The sequence below is a fragment of the Podarcis melisellensis genome (genome assembly GCF_964234715.1).
Source record: "Podarcis melisellensis genome assembly, chromosome: 6".
Lineage (NCBI taxonomy): Eukaryota > Metazoa > Chordata > Lepidosauria > Squamata > Lacertidae > Podarcis > Podarcis melisellensis.
In genome coordinates, this window is record NC_138538.1 from 67168579 (window position 1) to 67193816 (window position 25238).

The following is a 25238-nucleotide window of genomic DNA, read 5'->3' on the forward strand; positions in this document are numbered from 1 at the left end:
TCTTCTGTGCAAGCCCCCTAAATCTGTTCCGGGGTTCCCTCCAGAGGAAATCTGGGAGGGGCATGTAGCATACGTTGGGATAAGAGCTGTTGCACAAATGGAATGTGTGCATTGGATATCTTCCTCATTTCCTGTGTGTTACACTTCTACCCAGTGTTTGAAACTCCCATTGTCTTCGGCACATTTTGCAACAGGGAATTTCATTAGCACGAGCAGTTTCTGAGCTCTGGGCACAGTACTGTGCCTAAGATTTCAAATTAAAACTGCAGAGTGGAAGAAAAGGAGGACCCTTTTCTGCCTCCCCACTTCCAGCTGCTCTCTGAAGACTGTAGAAGAGACCCTCTTAAGAATATTGGGGGGTGGGCAGGGGAAGGACTAGACCCTGTGAAAAATGAACGTCATATTTTAGCTGAAGTTCATTCATTTTCAGCTTTGCATTGTTATAAAAAAGCGTGGCTAGACAATTCCGTTGTTGTGCCCATAACCTAGGTCTAAGGTGCCATTTAGCTCCTAGCTTTCGTATATCTTAATTTCTAACACTGCTTCTTCCTTTTTCCACTCTGTCATCTAAAGCTGATGGATTTTAGCATCCAAAGAGAAAATGTAGAATAGTAGTCCCAATTCACCCTCACTGAATGTTTTTATTTTAAAAAGAACAGCAACATAAACATGTGTGGTTTGGAAGCAGAGATAGTCCCCCATCTTGAATCACTCTCTCTCCCATCACCCCTAGCTAGCAGGACCAGTGGTCAGGGATGATGGGAACTGTAGCCCCAAAACAGCTGGAGACCCAAGTTTGGGAATCTCTGGTATAAGCTAGCCAACACAGTCACAGGGATAAGAAATGCATTAACAATTTGTTGTCTGGTTGAAGAGGCAAGTCTTTGGCACCGGAAAAAAGCTCACTTTGGGTGTTGGGCAGGTCTCCTTGGAGAGAGGATCCCACTGGTGTGTGTATGGTGGGGAGGGAGCCACTAAAAACACAGTATTGTCCCCCCTAAATGTTGGAGTTCAGCTCTCATCATTCCTGACTATTGGTCATGTTGGAGGGCCACGGTTTGCTGCTCCTGATAGATAACAGTGAGCTGGATGGAATATGTTTTGATGCAGCAGCCTTTGTTCCTTCATTACTATCCGGGAGGTGGGTGGCGCTGTAGCCTAAACCACTGAGCCTCTTGGGGTTGCCTATCATAAGGTTGGCAGTTGGAATCTGTGTGATGGAGCGAGCTCCCATTGCTTTGTCCCAACTCCTGCCAACCTAGCAGTTTGAAAGCATGCCAAAGTGCAAGTAGATAAACAGGTACCGCTGCGGTGGGAAGGTAAACGGTGTTTCCTTGCGCTCTGGCACTCATTGCAGTGTCCTGTTGCTCCAGAAGCGGTTTAGTCATGCTGGCCACATGGCCTTGAAAAAAGCTGCGGACAAACGCCAGATGCCTCAGTCTGAAAGCGGAGATGAGCACTGCACCCCATAGTCTAATGGACTAACCATCCATGGGTCCTTTACCTTTACTATCCACGAGGGAACAAATAATATTGCAGGATTAAGATTAGTAAGTATAGCAGCTTGGGCAAAGTCCCCATAGATTTCAGTAAGGCCCCCTGAAGTTAGACTAACTTCTGCGTGTCGCCCAAATTCTATCCTAATTGGCAGCAGTGCTGTTATTGCATGGGGCTAATTTAATGAAGCAGTACTGTATATCCAAAGCACTTCACATCTATCCTGAACTAGCCATGATGGCTTTGCTCTGCCTCCATAGCAAGAGGCAGCAATACGTCTGAGTACCAATTGTCAAAATCCACGGAAGCAATCTTGTACTAGATTCCAGCTTATGGGTTTCCCACAGGTATCTGGTTGGTCACTGAGAGAACAGGATGCTGGACTGGGTGGGCCATTGATTGGCCTGATCCAGCAGGTCATTCTTATGTTTTTATTTGGGTTTTTTACGCTCAATTTGCAGATGCTGGGCCCATGGGCACTGACTGAGGGGTTGAGGTAGTTTTGGACCCCCAGATATATATTTTGAGGGGGCTAGGCCACCTCAGTACAGTCATACCTTGGGATAAATACGCTTCAGGATAAATATTTTTGGGTTATGCTCCTCAGCGACCCGGAAGTAACGGAGCGCGTTAGTTCTGGGTTTTGCCACTTGCGCATGCGCAGACGGTCACAATGACATCACACACAAGCGCGGGAGCAGTGAAACATGGCATGCACAGACGCACTGTTGCATCTTACGTTCTGTTCAGGATGCGAATGGGGCTCCAGAACGGATCCTGTTTGCATCCCGAGGTATCACTGTATTCAGAATAGTGTTGTGTTCTCCTCTGGAGAATGTGGTTCCTCTGGGTGGGATTGAGGCTGAGAGAGAGAGAGAGAGAGAGAGAGAGAGAGAGAGAGAGAGAGAGAGAGAGAGCGCTTTGCATAATGCCATGTAGAGGCACCATTCTAATGGAGGGGTTGGGTTCTAATGGAGGGGTTGTCTTTTCCAGTGTGCTATGCCAGTTCTAGACTGTTCAACGAGATGGCAGTTTCTCTGAAGCTCACATGTCTACACACACTTTATTCTACATGGTTGAGAAGAGAGCATATTAACAAACAAATATGCAATAAATGGATACGAAGTGTGGCAGAAGCATGTTCTATGGTGGAAGCTTCAGGAGTACCTTGAACTGAGGTTCATTTCTTCATTTCCTTTAGTGGTCGCTTTTGGAGACTGCATACTGGGAGCAAGAAGGGGGATGCCACATTGTCCGATTCAGAAAGCTTTTAAGCATGGCTTGGTGGAAAGTCAGGAAACAAAGATAAACAAACAAACATGCCATTTAAAAGCCCTTGGTTTCTCTTGCTTTTACCTTGAGGTCATGGAAGCTAGCCTGCAAAGCCACACAGCCATGCTCAGGTGCTGTTCTCTCAAGAGACCCCTGTCTGTCACCCTGTCTACCTACACCTGGTAGTGGTGCTGCTGCCTCTGCTGCTGTGGGCAGTTGCTACTTGCCTCAGCTCCGTGGCTAAATTGTAAGCCTGTACTTCTTTAAAAAACAAAAACAAACACCTCTCCCCAACACTCGCTGTTTCCTCGTTTGGGGGCTCCTTAAATGTGCAGCTTTATAACCTAGTTGTTTGCGAAGTGAAATCTTTTAATGGCCTAGAAGGAGAGTGGGAGCAAACTGGATATAAAGCAAGGAGAAAGAGAGACTCTCTCTCTCTTCCACCCCTCCCATTTTAAAACATAATTATTATAAAGCCTCCTAAATGTTCTGCTCCCCTGCTGCGTAAAGTGGCATGTCTGGAAAATCGCTTTATGTCAGTGACTGGCAGCAGGCACTGGTTCTCTCCCCCCCTTTTTTTCTTCCTTTTTTCTGCTGATGATAGGCATAGTGGGGTTAGGTGAAGGGCTGGCTTATAGTTTTGTGTAGCTTCCTTCCACAAGTCAGATTTCCCCCTATGGATTCTCTTGCTTTGTTTTGGTGGTAATTTAAAGATCCCATGCTATTGATTCCCGCCCCCCCCTTTCTTTTGGTAAGCTAAGTAGTGCATTCCAGCCAACATATTTCTCTTGCTAGCTCTTTCAGATATTATTACCATTAGAGATTAAAATAGCACCACGGCCCACATGTGGGATACTGGAGAGAGCGAGAGAGAGAGAGAGAGAGCAGTAGCTTTCATGTTCGTCTGCAGAGAGGCGTTCCACTACCTTGAGATAATTAAATGGTCTGTAAAGCATTTGGGGAATAAGGCTTCACGGAAAGCACTCTAATAGTTTATTTTATTTTTTTGTTGTTGGTTTTTAATGGGACTAATCTTTGCTCCACTGGGGCTTTGGGGCTATCGGAATGAGAGTAAGGAGTTGAGGAATTCTCTTTACAGATGTACTAATGGTGCTTTTAAAAGACAAAGAGAGGATAAAGAAGAGAGGAGGGGGATTCAGAATGAGACAGAAGATAGCATTTAACGATCGTGTGTTTACAGTCTAATTAAATATATTTAGTATCACTGTTGTCATAAAAGCTGGCTTTCTTTAAAATGTGAATTACTACATCACCATGATAAAACATTGCCTGAGGTCATGATCTTATTAGCTCCTAAACTACTTACTCATGAGTTACTCTGTTGTTCAGGAATTGTCTCACAAACGTCAAGTGGGTAAGTGGTTTCAGGACTGTGGTTATGAACATGTGTGGTTCTGTGTGGTGCGTTTTTCTCTTGCTATAGTTACAGATTTTTCATAATTGCTTGCATGTTCATCAGATGTGTTTTATCTCCAGTTACCTCATTGTTGCCAAGGAATCTCTGTTGGTGGTATTGATGAGCTAATATATGACAGATCTTGGGTCATTATTATTTCATTTAGTGGTTGTATGTATAGACCAAGAGGGAATCTGAATATTGATTCACTGAATGGCTAGTAACAATGATTTATGAGCTAGAAATTCAGCACAGTGAGCCAAATAGAGTAGCAAGATTACATCTTATGAGCTACCATTGATTTTGTTTCATATTTCGCTGCACAGTGATTAGACCAGGATATCACAAATATTAGCTCTGAAGCTATGTTCTTTCTAGAAGAATCAGGATTGCAGAGTAAATTATCGATAATGCAAATGCATGTTTATCCACATTGACTAGAGAAGCACTCCTTCTCTTCCTTAACATATTTGCTGTCACCGCTCTTAGTTACTGCAGATCTACCCTCCCAAGGTTGTCTGGACTTGAATGTGCATTCCTTAATACATTTTCCAAAGTTGACGTTCGTTGTTTCAAAATAGCTTTGCTGCCAATAGAGAGAAAAAGCACTGCAAAACCTGAATGCGTATCTACAGATGTTAGTCTGCTGAGGAAACAAGCAGGCTATATACTCTGAATACAGTGCAAAGAGCAGACAGTTCCACAGCTGCCTGCAACTCACCTCCCCGTTGGGCCATCAACAGTATACTCAAAATACGGTTTATTGTTCAGATATGTAACAGAAGGCAAAGTTAAAGCATCTCTATGGAAAGCTTTCCATATTGAATGAAAGCCCTCATAGTGTGTTATATTTTGTAAACTTTCATACCTCTAAACTATGCTTAGACCAGTGATAGGGAACCTGCGGCCTCCAGAAATTCTGACTTCAGCTGCCTTCCAACCCAGGAAGTTTGGCCAATGTTCAGGTTTGACTGGAAGGGATGTGTTTCCTAGGTTAAACTGAGGCCCACTGTTAACTAGCTTCTCTCACATCACACCTTATTCACCACTTGCCACAGCTTGTTTGGCAGGGTTACCATGGTGGAGAAAGCTTCTGATTGTGACTGTAGCGTAGTGTAGCTTCCTAACGTTGTTGTTGTTAATTATTAATTTTAACCCATGGGCAGATAAGGAATTCTGAGAAAATGTTCTGGGCCCTTCACTTTTGAGCATTATGATTGGGTAGAAACAAGAGCTTTGATGCATTTACACTCTGTTTCCTTCCTGCTCAGCCCTCTTTTCTCTCAGTTGCACCCCAACCTAGGCTGCTTCCTTTGTTTCTTACCCTATTATGGACCTTTCCTTCTTGCACCAAGGCCTAATTTGCAGCCATCCCTTTGGTATCTCGTCTCTTCAGCGTCTATTTCCTGCTCCAGGCATCCAGTTAGAATTTTCTTGTAACATCCAATTAGAATTGTTCTCTCGCTTCTAATCAGACGCTATCAGAGAGAACACTTATCCGAGTCTGCTGGCCAGTTGCAACCAAGCTCAGCCTGGATAGGTCAGTTGGTCAGAGCATGGTGCTGATAACACCCACAAGGTTGCAGGTTCTATCCCCATGTGGGATAGCTGCATTCTATGAAAATGAAACTGTTTCTATGGAACAGTAGAGAGCCGAAGCACACAATGTGGGCAGTACTTGGGAGAGTACTATAGTTTATAATCCACTGCACAGAGGACTCAAAAGCCTGGCAGGTACACTACCAGGTTTCTGTGAGCGCACTGTTACCTGTAGCACCATGTTGGGGAACCTTTAGCGTGTCAGGCCAACATTGTAGGGAAGTGATCAAAGTAACATAATGTTTGCATAACGTGATTGAAGATTTCTCTGTTGAGAAAACTGTAATTTATCATAACCCTTACTTACTTGAGTCTCTCAACTTATCTAAAGTTTGTCAACTAGCTGAAACCGAAAGGACAGAAACAGCGCACTGTTTTTCCTTAGGAAATGTAGGGGAGAGCATGGGATTTTCAGGCAGCATGGTGGCGTAATCTGTTTAACTCTAGCAGTCACTTCCGTCCCACAGGACCTGGGAAGAGTATGACAAGGGCTCTGTGATTCATTTTAGCCACTAAAAGGGTTTATGTAAGAAATAGGCTAACTAGTAACCATCTTTGGGTCAGATACGGACACAAGGTTACTGGTTGTCTACCACTGTGTTAAGAACAGTCTCAACCCCCCAACCCCTCCCCACACCATGGATGGCTTCAGAATTTATAATAGCTGTTTCTGTCCTGGAGGAAAACAGTGTGTGTTGTATCTGTCACACTTCCATAGTCATTGACAGAGGGCTTTGGAGAGCATCAGCACTGGGGCAGAACAGAGGAGATGTCTAGTTGAATGGTGTGTATGTAGATCTTATAGAAGTTAAATAGTTTATTTGTAGGTTATGATAGAAATAGGGGTTGTTTTTTAAAGAAGAAGAAAAAGTAGCTCATGCAGACCAAAAAATGCTTTAGGATGCAATGGTGTTATAAATCCATGGTGTTACTCTTTCTGTCCAATATGAGGTGTTGTGTTTCAAGTTTTAGTTTCATTTATTGTTTAAAAGAAGGGAGGGGAAAAGAGCATACCAAATTTAAGTAAGTGTTTTGTGCATGGCTCAGGTAGCCCCTAACATTCAGAAGGGTGTGGGGAGGATTCAATTGCAGCGAGGTTGGCACCGGGCCCATTTGAAATACTGTTGCAACGCGCAAGCCCTGGAAGTCAAGGCTTTATTTAACCCAATTATTCAAGATGGTTAAACAAACAATGAAGTATGTATAACCCACAAAGCTGATTTGTTGCCAAGTCACAAGACTTGGTTTTATTTTGTCAGGTGGATGTTGGGCCCTGGGCTGATGACGCTATTTAGATTGGGATGTCAGCTGTGAGTGGCATGGGTGAACCTCCTTTTTATTTGAAATTCATTCTCTTCCCCGCCCCCCTCCTGTTTTTCTCATGCCAAGAAAAGAAAGGTCATAATGCATATCAAGTATGTTACGCTCCTCACAGTGAACTATATGAAGCTTCACGTAACACATCCATTCCAGAGCTACATGTCTGGTCACAGACCCATGATGTTTGCCTACTTCTGCTTCAAACAAATGTTCTGACTTGCATGAAGAAAAACAACACACACATAACTACACCTGGATGGCAAATGAAGTTAACCAAGCGAATGCAGCAATCTTGTTAAAAATAGATTGCTGGAAATCCTTATCAGCACTGACAGTAAATGAAAGAGCTGATTTCTCTTCCTAAAGTTTTGGAATGACCAGTTTTTCAGCTTATGGTTTGATCTTCCCTTTTTTTAGGTGAGGTGAATTGATTATTATAATGAGCTTTAAAAAAATATACAGTACAAAGTGCTTTGCTATACAGTGGTACCTCTGGTTAAGAACTTAATTCATTCCGGAGGTCTGTTCTTAACCTGAAACTGTTCTTAACCTGAAGCAATCTTAACCTAATGGGGCCTCCTGCTGCCGCCACGCCACTGGAGCACAATTTCTGTTCTCATCCTGAAGCAAAGTTCTTAATCTGAGGTAATATTTCTGGGTAAGCGTATGTAACCTGAAGTGTATGTAACCCGAGGTACCACTGTAGTAGTTGTTGATGCCTGCAAAGCAACCCTGCAGGGTGGGTCTTATCCCCAGTGGAAAGGGATTGAAACTGGTCGATTTTGTGGAAGCCGATGTGACTCTTGTTTCAGTGGGACCACTTTCCATGGACCAGTATAGACTGGTAGATTTTCTGTTCCACGAGAAGTTGGAGAAGCTATTGAACTCTTTCAAATTGCAACATGGTCTGTCTTTGGCACATGCATACTTTATAGCTCTTCATTATTTTCTTGTTTGTTTGTTTGTTTTGTTTTTTGATGTTCATAAAAATCTAGCCTACGTAAAGATTGAAAATAAGACCTATTTGTTTTGCAGTTTTCGCACGGGCCAAGAGTGTTTAATGAAAGGAATGGTAAACAGCTTCAGATTGTGCCTCTGGTGTCCACAGAGTGATCAGCATATTTAACATGCTCAGCATGACTCTAAGATATTACAGCTGATAATAGTTGTAATTGACTTGCAGACTCCTCTCTCTCCCCCACCCTCTCTACCCCACCCCCAGAACAGGGGGAGTCATCAAGAGGGCAAGCTGTTAGCTCAAAGGAAGATATATATATATCTATATATGTCTGTGTGTGTACACACACACACACACACACACTCCCCCACACCCTCTTTTTAAAAATCTACCTTTCTTATTAGCACTAGCAAACGTTTACTTTGTTGGCTTAGTGAATGATAAATCCCCAGAGTATCGAAACATCGTCCTGCATTAACAAGAAGGGGTAGAACTAGCCTGTCTGAAAAGCGGAAATGTACAAAGCATATAACGGGTGGGAAATGAAGGAGGCTTAGCTCTATCGGAATGATGATGGGCAATAAAAATAGTTTCCTTTTCTATCTCCCTCCCTCCCCTCCCTTTCTGCTCACCGCCCCCCAAATCCCATTTATTTTCCTGGCGAATGATTGAGGTAGACCACTGTGCCGCTGCGGATGGAAAGGATAAATTGCAAAGCTGAAATGGTTTTTGTAGAGTGTTTTGCTTGTCACGCAGGTAGATTCTCCTTTGTGAGTAAACTCCGTTGTAGTGATTAACACAGGATCCAGTCCGGTGGGACTTGAGCTTTGTGATCTCTCGTTTGGCTTAGATTCAGGGTACATGTATATTTATCCCATACTGTTTCAGGCTTCGCTAAAGCATTGATGTATCACTTCAGAGCACGCAGCAGCTGAGTGTATAAAAATGACTTTCTTAGTGTAACACTGGGTCACCTTGGTCAGGTCTCCTACTCGCTGTGCTATTCCCTTTCCTGATACTGCATTCCTTCTGTTTAACTCAGATGGTAATGTTTTGTGTTAGAAATCCAAAATTCAAGGCATTAATTAATGGAAACTGTGGAGTACAGACCTAGAGATAAGACGCCCTCCTTCATCCAGGGTGGTCTTGAGCACTGCAGTGTTTTTAATGGAACAACAGTCTCTTTGTAGCTGCTTTGGCCATTTATTTTGTCCTTATGGAAGAAGAAAGTTACATACTGATTATTTACCATCTAAAAGAGTCTCAATACTTCAGACTACTTGGATGTGATACATGTCATGTCAGACTGTACCACTTCAAAATGTAAGTGGAAGAATGCTTATGTTCTTTCCAATATCAAGAACTCCCTGCATGTGAAAAGCACCGTGAGTAACCCAATATTGGCTATGGATTGTACTGTGTTGGGAGTGAAACAAGCATGATCCCTGGATGGGACCAGGATTGATGGTTTATTTCTTCCCATTGCTACTGGGGAAGAGAATAGCAGCTACAACCGGTTTGTGCATGGTAGTGCAAGATTTATGGTACTGTGCTGGATGGACACAGAATATGCTTATGATATAAAGCCAGGTTTCCCCTATTGATTCAGTTGGATTGTCTTTGATACTAATCATTATAAATTAAATTATGGTTGGTTGTGTTTGTCAGTGATTAAAAAGGGAAAGAAGGGGTATCTTTCAGAACTTTGAAGAAAAGATGACAACTGGGTCACTTTACCACTTCTTGGCCTTCTTTTGTGAAAAGATTAGGAAGGATGATGTCTTGACCTAGTTGTGTTCCATTGTCTGACCTACAGAGAACAGCAAAGATAGTAATTCCAACCTGGTGAAAGAGTGTGCGAACATCTCCTCCTGTACTTCCTAATCTTAGTTTCTTCTTTCCATTACACATTAATATATGGCCAATGTTGTCAGGATGCAACAGAGATATGAAAATGGCATCATCGAGATTTTGAGATGTGTTTGGTGGGTGCCATCTTGCTTTGCTGAGATTAGGTTTTAATTGTCTTTCCAAATTTCCTAGACATAATGTGTAACGGGTGGTTTTTTTTCCTTCCCTAGTAAACAGAAAACCTTTAAAGTATTGTAAATCAGGGCATTGAAGATCAAAGAATTAGCTTCTCTTGTGCTACCTATTGTCTACAAAAGACTGAAAGTTGGTTGCTCCTATACCTAACTAATATTTTTGTCTTTAAGTAATGCATGCACAAAAAAGCTCCTTAAACACCCTTTTTGCTGTCCAAGGCAGGATGTTTCTGAAGGAGACCATGCTATTTCCCAGAGAGAAGGATTTAAGTTTCCAGGGAAGTTTTCCAGGCAGCTTTGGTTGCACTCTGAAATCCGATCTGCCTTTTGACTCTAGAGACTGTCTCCCTTCCCCATTATCATGATGGACTAGTGCCTTTTATTTTTATTTTATTTTTTAAAAAAAACACATGAAGAAAAGGTCTGAAGGGAAATGAGCTATTTGCAAAGAAAAGCCACTTACTATGAACTACATTTGCTGCTTGCTGAGAGGTAACCTAATATGGCTTTTCCTGCTGGTGTTTGTCTGTTTTGGGTTGTGTTGTTGTTGTTGAGTTACTCTGCCTCCTTATCTACAGCAATTATTGGGTCTGAAAGACAGGGCTGTCAGCAGCATCTTCAAACACAAGTGTGCTCTGGCTCCAGGTTGGTACCTCATCCTCACCACTATCACATGTCAAGTAGTTTTGCGCTATGGTGCTGAAGATGCATTATTTTGTTTGTTTATACTATTGATTAAGAAGGGGGCGAGGTGTTGTTTGTAATGCACTAGATGGTTATTTGGGGGAAAGATCAGGAACCAAGGTGTACATTAATATTTGCTGTTGAGAGTAGAGTGTGTGTGTGTGTGTGTGTGTAGATAGATTCAAGTAATCAAATAAATAATACAAAGATCTACACTACTAATTTTACCCCAAATCTTTTGATTTTGATACAGATGCTTATGTACTAATTTATTTGGTGCTAACACAAGGGACAGGTAATCCGATAAAGCCCCCACTGCTGACTTACAGGTTTGCCTTTCCGTACAATAGGCAGGAATCAAGATATTCTTTGCTGCCAGCTTCCACATACTGAATACTTTCTTTGACACAGACATATTGGCTTGCTCTGTCCGTCAGCCGACAGCTGTTGCTGCTGCACCTACTTCTGTATTGTCCCAGCCACATCCTCAAGCTACTTTCAAGTCATGCCAAACACCTCAATGGAATCTATGGTCAGGGAGAAGCCTGTTGTTTTCTCTGTCTCGTCAGCTGTTGCCCTCACCTCTCCCAAGTAAACTGGTATTGAAACTCCTCTTGTGTTCCAAGTCTTTCCTTCCTTTCTGCCTTCCTATAAACCGCAACCCAGCGAGGTGACATTTGACAGAGCACACAGGCCTGTCAACTGTACAACACGAAGACCCTCTATTCCTCTGCCCCTCCTTCATATTGATGTGTGCAGCTAAGTAGTCCGTCTAAGCATTATGTTCAGGAAATCGAAAAAACCCGTTAAAATCAAATCTCAGCAAATCTAAAAATCCTCTGAATGGTTTGGGAGTAATCAAAAGACTGGCTTAATTTCCCTTGCAGTCATTAATGTGCCTCAGCCATGCGCTCAAATTATTCTAATGGCTAGGTCAATTCGCACTGTACTGTCTGCGAAGTGTGTGAAATGTTTTCGGCAATTACTCTACCGGGTTGCGATGAATAAAGAGTTAATCTGACTTTTCTGTCCTTCCGTGTTTGTGCACCTGTGCCTGAGCCCAGGTCAGTCCACCATTCTTAACTGAATGGCTTGACTGGTTTACCTAACTGGGGAATAAACTCCCCTTTCCTCTCCCCCGCCCCCCATCTCACCAAAAGGAGGGAAAAGCATCATTCTTTCAGCTATACATGGCAGACCATTTCTTTGCAGCCTCTATAGATTTTTCAGCATAGAAAGCTCTCCCCGCTCTGGGTGAAAGACTCTGCGATGTAACATGACTATTTCTTTGTGTCAGCTTCAGGAAACTCCTGCTGCAGCTGATGTGCCGCCACTAGATTAACTGGTGACGGATCTATTTTTTCCTTCTAGGTGCTTGGGCTTCTGCCAGGGAGAGAACTATGCTTTGTTTGTCTGCACTGAACTTCTTCCCCTTTGCCACTGAAAATGCCTTAGTGGCTGCCCTGTACTGAAACATCCTTTGTGTCATGATATGAATCTTTTTGGCCTTGTGCTAGTCCAGAACTTGTTGGCGGCATTTGCATGTTACAGGGAAGGAAGAACTCCCAAGTCCAGCATAGCAATTGTCTGTGTGATGAGCAGAGGGTCAGTATAGAATCATAGAATTGGAAGGGATTCTGAGGGTCATCTAGTCCAACGCCCTGCAGTGTAGTCACAGGAACATTGGAAGCTGCTGAGCTACAGCCCTTCCCCTCTGCTGCCAGACCAGAACCCTGATTTGATTTTTTTTTTTTTTTGGTACCTGTTACTATAAAAATCCTGGTTTGATCTACTACATCTCCTTGGACTGAACAGGTGACATGACTGGCTTCTGGTCTAGCCTCAGCAGATGGGAGCTTTCTCTGGAAGCAACCCTCTCTTCCAGTGGTGGTCCGTTTCAGGGCTAGACAGGGTAGGTTGATGGTGAAAATTCATAATAACTTGTAGATTTAACTTGTAGGGGGTTATAGATCAGAGTCGAGCATCCGCCGGCAGGGATTTGAGAGAGGAGACTCTTTGTCTCCTCCTTTATTACAGCCTTGTTCAAAATGATAGAGTTGCACACGCATGATCAGCTCTCTCACCCCCCCTTTTAAACCCCAAATTTATTGATGCATGAAGAATAATGATTATGCTTCAATACTAAACAATAAATAAATCAGAATCGTAGATTCTGTGTGCCTAGCATGCACACATGCAACAATCAGGCATTAAAAGTGCAAGAGAAACACACCGTTTCGCACCAATAAAGTGAAGGATGGGTTAAGTGCAGGAGATGTTATGACTGACAATGGAACGATCGCTATTAAGCAGCTGATGGCCGCAATCCTAAGCATACTTAAATTACAGCAAAATGTACTTCTGAATAACGTGGTTAGGAATGGAATGGGTTGTGGATTTCTTTTTCTTTCTTCTTCTTTTTGATAAATAGGTCTCCCCCCCCCAACTTGGAATAGTCCATAGGTCCCTTGCACTGGGATAGTCCAAAAAACGAGGGGGGAGCTTTATTCTGTCTTCATGACATTCTCCCCTTTCCTTTGAAAATCTTGAAACGAGTTAGCAATTGCCAAAGTGGCCATGTCCACTGGAAGTATAGTAGTCTTAATTTCTAATGATAGAACTGTTGCATGTGGCTGACTTGGGGACACCAGCAGCAGCAGCGTGGTGGATTTGGCAGAAGAATTATTTTTATTTCCCTCCTCTGGCTGCTTGCAGGGTTCTTTTTTTAAGAGAAACTCTGGAGCTCACATTGCTAGTTTGACTCTGCTGTTCTTTGGCATGGCAGCGAGCAAAACAAGGGCCACCAGAGCTGTTTTGTCTGCGGACTACTTTGCAGACTTAGTTGTTTGCATTTGGGAGGTTGCTTTTGTAGGCTTAGCAGTAGATGTTTTGAAAGGGAGATTAAAGTTCCGAAAGATGTCTAGTGCTCTGCCTCCCTCTGTGCTGTAGAAAGCTGTTTGCTTCTCAGTGAAGGGAAAGCAAATGGAAGCACATCAGTTTCGCCCTTTTCCAGCATGGCTCACTTGGACAAAAACCTTCTGCACTAATGTGTGTGCAGTGCACTCCTGTTGTAGGAAAGAAGAATCTCATTTTGTTCAGGGGTTCCTTGGTTAATTTCTAAGGTCTGAGGCTCAAACCGGCATGAAAGTCCTTCACTCTAATCCCAAATGTTAATGTGTTTGTCTTACAATTAATTGGCTATAGAGAAGGGGATATTCTGCACATTCTCAGGGATGCTCTTTTCAGGCTTACCTGCCAGTAATATGCTGGCATGGCCTGAGTGCAATTAAGACCCGAGGCTTAAAAGCAGCAGCTTGCCTTAATGCTGCCAATGGCAAACGGTTTCCATCAAGACTTTGATGGATTGTTTTTGGCTCCCAGAAACCATGTCTCTGCAGAAGACATATTTTGGATTTGGCACTGCTGCTGGTCATAGGGGGGCAGGAGCTGCTTCAGCAAAAATGGATATTTTGATTGTATCGTTTCTGCCGCTTCTGCTTTTCGTCTGAGGGGGCGCAGAGCCATACATAATACAAAGGGTGGCACTAGCGATGCAAGTGGAAGGCAGGGAAACTGTGAAGGAGAGACCTCCTGCTTAGTTTCTTTTGGCAGCTGCCCGACTTCCTTGTACGAGTGTTTGGGGTTTTTCTTTTCCCCTCGCCTCGCAATGTTTTAACTTGAGACTTCATGGAAATCCACTTCCCTGGCTTCACCACTTCTCACAGGAACATGCCAGCATCATTAACAGTTCCTGCCTCAGTTGGAAGATGATCATTAAAACAACTTTATTTTTTTTTAACTTGATGGTGGCCAGTTGTTGGTTCTTCCTGCAACCCCTGCCCGTTTTCTTATCAACAAGAGTCTGATCTCTATGTATCGTTTTGAAAACGTTTTAGTGACGCGAACATGAGTTGATTTTTATTTATTTTTTCCCATTTCCGTTTCTTTCCCCAGTTATGAAGATCAATGATGTAGACCACCCACTCGAATGACGCTGGACATTTATAACTGGAATCTTTAAGGAATAAAAAGAAGAAATACGTTGAGAAAGGGGGGTCAATAATGGTGGCTTCTGATTGCAGAATGAAAAGGTTTTGGCTACTTCTCATAGTCAGCTTCCTCCAGTGTACAGAAGGTAAGATAAATTCTCTTAAGTTAAAATTTTAAGTTTCTGTTGTGATGAGATGTGTCTGCTCATGTAAACCATGAGAGTCCAAAAGGACAACATAATTTATTGCAGAAAAGATGTTCCTACCCTAGTGGGATAAAACTTATTTTGGCATACGATGGTATATTTGTCAACTTCTGAAGCTTATTCTTTTGGGCTGTATCCACATGTGATTGACCAATATGATTATACTTGATGTGTATGTAATATTTTTCATTTTCATGGCGTATTATTAGGTTAGGTGAAGCTATTTTTCCTGTGGCTTTTCCATTCCTTTTCCCCTCTCTTTATGAATACCTTTAAAAAATTAATTTTAAGTCATTATGTCCTTGAAATTATGTTTAAGAACATGACTAAAACAGCTTCCCAACTTTGCTTTAACTATTATTAAGCATCTGCTGCAAATTCTAAGTGGCCTCTTATTTAAAAATGTAAATGATTAATTGATTCCTGACAATGGAATATGTTGTTTAGCAAGTGGAGTGCTGGGGTGACTGTCCTTGAGTGGCAGGTGGTTTATTTTTGGATTCCTCTTGTTGAGCCATCTCAAAATGCTGTCCTTGAAAACCAGCAAACTGCAAGTTACATAAACACAAGACATAGCAGCTTTAAATATGTATGATCCGATGGAAGAGAAAGTGCATTCGGGGCTATTGCTTTCTCACTTACTGGTCTTACTGACATCAGTGTGGCAAGTCGTTAGTGGAAAATCAGCACTGTACATCTCAGAACTGGGTAAAGTGTAATTGAAAGTGGGTCACCATCAACTTAAATCTCAGTGCTGTTTGAAAATTTATTTACCTACTGTTAGATGCAGTACCTAAGGCTACACTTAAATTAGAAAGAAAAGAAGTGTCTTCCCCACCCCCTTTTTTCGAATAAAATTGTCATGTTCATTTTCACTGGTGTCACAGACCTAGTCATTTGTGCTAGCGTATTTCCTTTCAACACTAGCACAACACCCCCCCGGCACTGTTGCAGTGCCACGCTTGTGTAGCAGGTTGTCAGGATAGATAATCAAGCAAAGCTGCTGCCCAACCTCCATTCATTCCGTATAAGTCCCATTGAAATGAATGGAGATTGCATGCCATTGAATTATACAGTGTATCTCCTTTATCTTAGTTCTAATTCATGAAAATCAGCTAAGAGTTCTTAGCAACAAACTAGCTAAACTGCAACAGACATTTTGTTGTTGTATTAAAAGAAACAACACAGGGGGCAACGGATCACAAGAGCTGGCTGGCAAAAATCATGATGGGGGGAAAACTGTAAAGCCAGCCAATGCCTCTACATAGCTCCATCCTTATATCAGACATCGTAATATGTCGGTATATCGTGATATTTAGCTGGTGATATTGTCATGATGTTGAAAACCAGATATTGCCCAACTTAGGGTTAGGACCGCATTGTTAATGTAGCTGGTGAATGTAGCCACTGTTTTTATGTGTGGGATCTTATTACGATCTCTCCTGTTGGCATGGTAATAGTCACCCTTCATCCCAGTCCTTCTCTCCTGATAATGTTTTGGAAGGGAATTGAGGAGTTTCATATCTGTGAATGCTCCTGTGAGCCTAGTTGTGTATCTGAGGTGTCAACCCCTGCAAACAGGGTAAAGGCACCGAGCGCCAAGGATTGTGTTCCCAGCTCCCTCTTCCCTCCCACATGTTGAACAATAAAGACCATTGTTTACTTCCATGAATATCTTGCAGAAAGCTTTAAAACATTCTATATCTATTTAGTTTAATGTTGGCTCTGTGCTAAGACACGGCTCATGGGCTTGAATTGGAAAAAAGAAGAAGTGTCGTGTAGGAACTCCAATTTAGATTTCACGCAGTGTAGACCTGCAATCTCTCTCAGGGGATATTGCCCTTTGAAAACCTGGTTTGCCTGACCAACTTTTAAGACCTCCCCCTGCCTCCCTACAGAGTTGTCGGCGGAGTGTCGAAGGCCAGCTCTGACCAAAAGCGCACTTTTCTCAGTTGCGGTTTCATTAGTTGGTAATTTGTGATTGTCAGAGAATATTGTTATATACGTGTGCTCCAGCTGGCCTTTATGCCTTTAGTAGAGAATTAAATTTTTATTTTCCTGTGGAACTGCAGTTTATAAATGAGAGGTGATGTACTATGCAGCCACCTTTACGAAGTAAAGAAGTTAAAAGCTAATGAGAAGCTTAGATGTCTACATGTAACCACTAGGTGCGCTGAGTAATTACTGCAATGCCTTTATAAAAAAGAAGAATTGGGGGTTGTTTTAGTGATAAGAAATTCCTGTGAAATACTGCGGAAGTATTGGGAACATTGAAAGCTTCCTTATTACAAGGCACCATTTGGGCTATCCAATTAAAACAAAATCATGCCACTTTAAGCGGTCTTGTCTACCCCACCCATAGGAATTGCAGTTGCTTAAACGTGCTGAGAATTGCTAAGGAGACCCCCTATTCCCAGAGTGATTTAACAATCAATGTGTCTCCTCAGGGAACTCTAGGAATTTTCGCTCTTCAAAGGGCGCAGAGGTCTCCTAACAGCTCCCACCCTTAACAGGATTCCCAGGATTATTTGGGGGAAGCCATGACTGCTTAAAGTGGTACGATACTGCTTTAAAGATATGGTGCATATGGGGCTCAAATCAGGCAATCTGTCTCTAGACTAATCTTAGAATCAAAGAGTTGTAGAGCTGGAAGGGCCATTTAGTCCATCCCCCTGCAAGGCATGGATTTTTTGCCCAATGTAGGGCTTGAACCCACAACCCTGGGATTAAGAGTCTCCTGTTCTGCTGACTGAGCTGTCTGGGGATATTGACTATTCAAGCAAGTCCAGAAGACTTTCCCATTGTCTGCTATGTGATCTATTAACAGGAAATTCCAGGAACTCAGGGTTGCGAACCTCTGCATGAAAACCATGTGTGCATAGCACAGGTTTTGACGCTTCCTTTTATTCTTTTACATCATGGTAGGCTCCCTTACGTTTCAGTGGATGCAGTTTACTTCCCTCCACTAAATGGAATGGAGAAGATTGTCTGCATATGGACAGGGGTAGCCAACTGGATACCCTCCGAATCTTGCTGGACTACAGCTTCTTTCATCCCCAGACAACATGACCAGTGATCAAGGATAATTTGGGGGGGTGTATGTATTCCAGCAGCATCTGGTGGGTGCTACATTGGCCCCTTGATCTCAAGGTGCTCATGTAGGTTTCTGATCTCAGAATAAATATCTGGATAGGGGTGATATGCTGTTAGATATTTTTACTTTAGAACTGTACAGTTGAAGGGGAAAATCACCCCTGTCTTTTATCAGCGATACTTTGATAAATATTTGAGCTCAGTACTGTAGATAAGATCGAGGAGAAGAAAGAAATGTCAAATAGCACTGTTTAACAAGCAATATTTCGAGGGGAGAACATCATCTGCATACATTAGGGATGGAAAAAGTGAAATGATGAATTTCCACCATTTCCGAGCTAATTTTCATTTCCATTTGTAGCATTTCAAATTCATGTTGTTCTCATCTCTTATTTTTCTTGCCTTTAGTTGCCAGCAGTTGCCAGAGGCAATTTTTGATGCTTCAGTACCGAATTGAATTCTTTAAAATAAAAAAAACCCAACATTTCTCACTTAAAAGAAAACTGGGAAAGAAATTGGGAAGAGTAGACGGAATGGAGCCACATTAATTACAAATTCTTAAAATAAATCAAATATTGTGGTTCTCTGTTCTGGAAAGGAATACTAATGTGGAGGTAGCTTCAAGCCAAAGCAGGGGAAATGAATCTTGCTTTATTGGATAGTCTTGCAAGTTCTGCTTTAAAAAAAAAATGTAATAGGCTCAGGTGTAGCTGTGCTGTACCAGACAGAACTATATGTGGAAAAGCATCAGGACCAAAGGTGAATGTGGGGTTGAGTTGTATGGGGCAGGAGAAGAGGTACCAAGATGAAGTTTATCACCCAACAGGCCCTTCTGAAGAACTGGGATTTTGGACTTATGGCAGTTGAGGTGTAAATGTGAGGCAGAAAGTGAACACCAACTGTAGCGAGCCAGATGAGTTTCTTAGTTCCTGAAATCATCAAGGAACCCTGATATGAAAGCTTCTATATTGGTAAGGGACCTGAGCTGCTGTGGACTATAGGTGCAAGGCAGCTTTCTTGGCTAGTGTGGGGTGCCCTCCTTTGTCATATATAGGGATGGGAGATCTGATACATCCCAGATCACTAAATAAAATTCTACTACAGGCTCGAATCCCCTTTGTGCTTGTAGTTTTAATGGACAGAATGAAAAAATGAACCACTGTGGGGGCTATAAAGGCAGGTGCTGGTTCAGGAAAGGTAGTGATGTTTTCTGCATTATCATCTGTCAAGTCAACAGTCCATTTCACCATTTCTAAATTACTAGCTCTAAAAGCCCATGTTGCTATGAATACAAATGGTGCTATATCCCCACTCCATTGTAATTGGGGAGGGCTGGAGATAGCTTTTTATCAGTAGATGTGTGCTATATCCTTGGATGAGGAAGGTATTTAAGCTTCTCAAAATGGTAGGATGAGGAAGGACTCCAGTGGTTTCAGAGCCATTAATCCCATAGGTGTCTGTAATATTAAGTGTCTGTAATGTTAAGGGAACCACAGTCCATACCACATTCATTACCACAGTAATGTTTTTACAAGTGGGGCCCACTGCACTTTTCGAGTGTAAGGAAATGTGGTGTAACAGGAACAAACTTCCTAACTGGGTAAATGCCATCTGGATTCTCCTCAAGAAATGAGTAGCAATTCTGCATTCCCTGCATAAAAACCACATCCCATCGAAATGCATTGGAGGTGCATACTCAGTTAAAGCATGTTGTTCTTTGCTAATGTGTCCAGAAAAAAACCCCCTAGGCATAACACTGTGTAGAAGATGGAAGAAAAACATAGCAAGAATCTACATCTGGTTCAGCTCCTGATAAAGCATTCGCCAGATACTGTTTTAGAGGAGCTTCCTGACAGGGACTTTGCAGTCTTGTTTCAGTTGTAAATAGATAATGGTGTCTGAAGATATTTTGGGGGGGGGGGGAGGAAACTACTCAAAAGTGAAGAAATAAAATAGAAGACGTTAATGTTCCATCTTCCTTAAAAGTTATTCTTTTTTTTATTGGAGTAATATGAACAGTTTTTGTTTTGAAAACCACAGCCAAGGTAATAAGTTACATGAAGCAGCGAGTGCCTAACATTGCAATGAAAGAAAACAAAAGAATAAAATATGTGCTGTACTAATTCACATTCAACGTAATAAAGCTGATGGTAAAACTGGGACCCCAGTAAACAAGGGAATGCTTGCTTTCCCACCTGCAGCTTCCCTTCCACTACCCCTTCACATTTGTGCACCAATTAGCTATAAAGGTAAAGGTAAAGGTACCCCTGCCCGTATGGGCCAGTCTTGCCAGACTCTAGGGTTGTGCGCTCATCTCACTCTATAGGCCAGGAGCCAGCGCTGTCCGCGGACACTTCCGGGTCACGTGGCCAGCGTGACAAGCTGCATCTGGCGAGCCAGTGCAGCACACGGAACGCCGTTTACCTTCCCGCTGGTAAGCGGTCCCTATTTATCTACTTGCACCTGGAGGTGCTTTCAAACTGCTAGGTTGGCAGGTGCTGGGACCGAACGACGGGAGCGCACCCCGCCGCGGGGATTCGAACCACCGACCATGCGATCGGCAAGTCCTAGGCGCTGAGGTTTTACCCACAGCGCCACCTGCGTCCCTACCAATTAGCTATAGTTGGCACCAATCGAATCATAGAATTGGAAGGGAATACGACGGTCATTTAGCCCTACCCCCTGCAATCCAGAGGGACACAGGTGGTGCTGTGGGTTAAACCACAGAGCCTAGGACTTGCCGATCAGAAGGTCGGCGGTTCGAATCCGCATGACTGGGTGAGCTCCCGTTGCTCGGTCCCTGCTACTGCCCACCTATCAGTTTGAAAGCACGTCAAAGTGCAAATAGATAAATAGGTACCGCTCTGGCGGGAAGGTAAACAGCATTTCTGTGCACTGCTCTGGTTCGCCAGAAGCAGCTTAGTCATGCTGGCCACATGACCCGGAAGCTGTATGCTGGCTCCCTCGGCCAATAAAGCGAGATGAGCACCGAAACCCCAGAGTCGGTCACGACTGGACCTAATGGTCAGGAGTCCCTTTTCCTTTACCCTGCAAGCCAGCAATCTTTTGCCCAATGCGGGGCTCAAACCCATGCTCTACTGACTGAGCTATCTATGGTGGTTACATATGGGAATGAAAGTTCCCCACTGTATATGCTGTGGCCCTGATCAGATCAGGCTCATTCATTTGAGTAAGGGGTTGGGGGAGCACACAATTAGCTCCAAGCAAAGTTTTTAACATAAAATGTAAGGTTTTTAACATAACATGCAGATGCAAAAGTGATTCATTAGCCATTATAAAAACGAATGAAGGATAAGAGCTCATTTGACCTGCTATGGTCAAGATACTCCATTTTCTCTGGCCGAAACTATAAAGCAGAATGAGATGGCTGTCAGTAAAGTGACTTCCTTGGGTGATGTCAGCTGAAAATGGACAGCCATGGCCTTCACTTTTCTGCTCAAATAGCTGCTTGTGTCTCTGCAGTGACATAATGCTTACTTCTCCATCCCATCCCTATACTACCCCACCTCAGGAGTGGCCTGCATGGAGTTAATCCTGGTTTGTTTTCACAACAACCCTGTCTGGTAAGTGCAGATATCTGCAGATGCTAATAATCAACCTGCAAATGGAGTATGAACGGTTCTCAGTGCATAGCTTTCCATTTTGAAAGCATGCAGTGTGTGTGTCCTTTTGCAGCTTTCCTTCCTAGGAAGACAAGGCCTTGCAAAAACTGGATATATGAAAGGAGAGGGGAAACGGTCTAGGCGGTGTAGGATAAGAGACAAACCTGACAACTCCAGTTTGTGAATTGCCATTTGTTGTGCTTCACTGAAGGAAACATTGTTTAGGAACTTAACTAGGAAGTCTTTGCCTTTGGCAGTCAAGGTATATATTAATGCAACTTTGCTCATAATGTGACTCAGGTAATTCTAAATCTTGAATTTCAGTGAGCTACATAGCTTCAGCTGTTCCTTGTTAGACACTCAGTTATAAACTTTGCTTAACACATTTGTGATAGTGGAAGCCATTTAACAGCTCTGGGTGCTCCATATACAAAGAATAAAAGGATGTTGAAAATTTTCCAACAAAGCGGTTGAGGAATAGTTTGCTAGTGCTAGCCCAATTTTTTTTATTTCTGTTGCCCTCTAAAGTAATGCTTCAATTTACTACTTTTCATTGTGATAACCTTGTTCAGTCACCTAAAGAATAGCTCCATGATCAGTCACTAGGATTAGATTGAATTGGTTTAGCTTTCTTGGTTAGACACAGTTGGTTAAGGGTATCTTTATTGCCATTTTTAGCCTGTAGTCGCCTCTTGTTTTAAATTACCTGAAGATTCGAGGTTACATTTCAGCCGCCTACGCATGGTTTGTGCCTAACAGCTCCTGTTTAAAAGGAGTGGTCCCCAGTATGTATAGTGCATGAATATTTATTTCTATTTTTTAAAAATAGTTGTGTGCAAAGTTGAAGTTTGTAACTTTCAAGGGTGGAGAATAGAAAGAAAATGAACAGACATAAATTTAAATTCAACAACAACAAAAAACCTAGGCAAATCTTACAGATAGTGTAATAAGCAATGTGTCTTTTAATGATTTAGTTGTGGAGGTGAACTTGAGACCTGTTTTCCAGATGGGTCCCATGAACTGTTTAAAAAAAGGGAGAAATTAGTGTACTGGAATAATCCCGTTTCTGATTGAGCTGTAAGTTCTGTTGAAATCAGAGGAACTTACTATAATATCTTGTAAATGAGTTTATGAGAAGGATTTGGGACAGAATGCAAGGAACTATAGCTTCAAGTCACAAAACTTTGAGAGTAAATAATAAGTGAATAAGTCAGAATTGTAGCATAACCCTTGAGGAACAGATGAACTTAATGCAAGTCACATATATCATGTTATGACTGTTGTTGCTTACCAGGGCATAGTTATTTTTTTTTTTTACAATATCTTACAGTATTTGTTGTCTACTACAGTATAAAACCATTTGTCAAATTTGTGAAGCTTCAAACATTATGCATAGCTCTTGCCACAATAAATCTAGTAGTTTTTAGATGTGGGTGGCGCTGTGGTCTAAACCACAGAGCCTAGGGCTTGCCGATCAGAAGGTCGGCGGTTTGAATCCCCGTGACGGGGTGAGCTCCCATTGTGCGGTCCCTGCTCCTGACAACCTAGCAGTTCAAAAGCACACAGTGCAAGTAGATAAATACTGTAGGTACCGCTCCGATGGGAAGGTAAACAGCGTTTCCGTGTGCAGCTCTGGTTCGCCAGAAGCAGCTTAGTCATGGTGGCCACATGACCTGGAAGCTGTACGCTGGCTCCCTCGGCCAGTAAAGCGAGATGAGCGCTGCAACCCCAGAGTTGTCTGTGACTGGACCTAACGGTCAAGGCCCCCTTTACCTTTTGACTTTTGTTAAAACAGATGAACAGACTAGTCCTTCTTGTGCATCGAATGGGGCTGAGTGGCTGTATCTCTGCCCCTGCTGCACAACTCATTTCAGACATCCTTTCTTTTCTTTTTTTGGATGGACATCTGCAGGGATCTGTCTACATCCAGGGTTTCAGAATGTGGCAAAAGCCTACATGAGTAGAGGAGTGGCCCAACATCCCTTTTATACTCACGGAATCATAGAATTGTAGAGTTTGAAGAGAACTCAAGGATCATCTAGTTCACATCTGGTCCAACCCCCTGCAATTACATATGTGAATGGGTTGGTTTGTTTCTCCAGTGCACAAGGAAAAGAGGTTAGAACACTGTTTAGTTTTAGAATTTTCGAATGCTCATCGTGTTTGTTGGGTTGAGGAATGAGGAATTAATATCATCAGAGCTATTTTTCCTTCTCGCTTCGGCACCTTCTTAGGAAGCGTTAGTTTAGCCCCCAGTAAAATCTGAGCGTGGCAGAATCATTGAGTGGCAAGGTGTTTTTGACCTTTAGAATGCTAAGGTGTCAAACACAGTATAATGAACTTGCTTGCTTTTCTTACATTTATCACCTGATTTTGTTTTTGAAACCTTTTGTTAGCAGTTTACCAATTGGGAGTAACATACCAATAATTATATATTTTTATTATTATTACTATTATTATTAATTGAATTTCTATACCATACTTTATCCGAAGATCACAGGGCAATTGATAAGCAAATCAGCAGTAATCCTGAGACTATGGCAAGACAGAAACCCTGCTCACTTTAATAAACAGAGCAACACCATATTTTGAGATGGCGTCAATTTTTCTCTGCCTCCAAAAGGAACCTGAGCATCTCTACTAAATATGAAATTTCTGTTGTGCTAAACCTTTTTTGTGATTTCATTATCGCTACCCACTGACTTTTCTTTGAAAGAGAGTTGTAGGAGTATCTGCATATACCCTTTTTGGTACATGCAGATCATTGGCCAGAGTGATACTGCAGTTGTTTTTAACAGAAGGAAGACGGAGAATCTCCTAATTTCAAATGAGATTGAACAATCCTAGTGAGAAGGGTGTGTGGGTGTGATTTTGGTTGTGTTAAAAGGTACTTTGTAGATGCTTTCCTGCTGTTGGCAAAGAGGTGTGAAAAATTAATTCTCGCAATGCAGTCCCCCCCTCCCAACTGTGGAACAGTGTTGGAAAGGAAACCAAATTGTGTTATGTGTTCCTGTTGGTTTCCTAAGCACTTTCTACTGGAAAGAGCACATATAATTTAAATGCCTTATTGCATAATTAAGAAGCCTAGTCTAGGAAAAGCTATGTACTTTTTTAGTACAGCTCGCTGTACCTGTAGTATTTTAGAACAAGAAATGTCCTTGTCCTGGAGATTTTCTTTTTTGTCCAAATCTAAGAGGTAACCTCTATTTCACTTTAAAAAACAACACTTTAGCACTTAGGGTACTGTCAGTTATGAAAATTACTTTAGCGTTCAAGCAACAAGGTTTCTTTGCATTGATTGTGACATGTGTGCATTTTTTGGCATTAAACTCTTGAGCATAAAAGTAAATTGTCGATTGGCCATCCGTTTGTCAAATACAACCTCAGGAGACAGAGGAAAGCTAGCTTGAAATGTTGCTCCATTCTTAACAGTAGAAACAACTGGTTATAGATTTCTTTTGCAAGCAGCTTGCCCTCCTTATCAGTTATGGATTTACTAGAATGAACAGAAAGTGTTCCATTTGAAATGTGAAGA

At 42.3% G+C, this 25238-nt stretch overlaps 1 protein-coding gene across 18 annotated transcripts in view; it reads left to right on the plus strand.

The window, feature by feature from the left end:
* The window catches only part of ADGRL2 (adhesion G protein-coupled receptor L2), a 244508-nt gene that overhangs the window by 76634 nt on the left and 142636 nt on the right, over window positions 1-25238 (plus strand). For all 18 annotated transcript variants that reach the window (XM_081914094.1, XM_081914087.1, XM_081914086.1 and 15 more), the window contains exon 2: window positions 14747-14927. In XM_081914094.1, the coding sequence (XP_081770220.1) occupies window positions 14855-14927 (73 nt within the window). In that variant the 5' untranslated portion in view covers window positions 14747-14854. The remainder of the gene's footprint in view (window positions 1-14746; window positions 14928-25238) is intronic.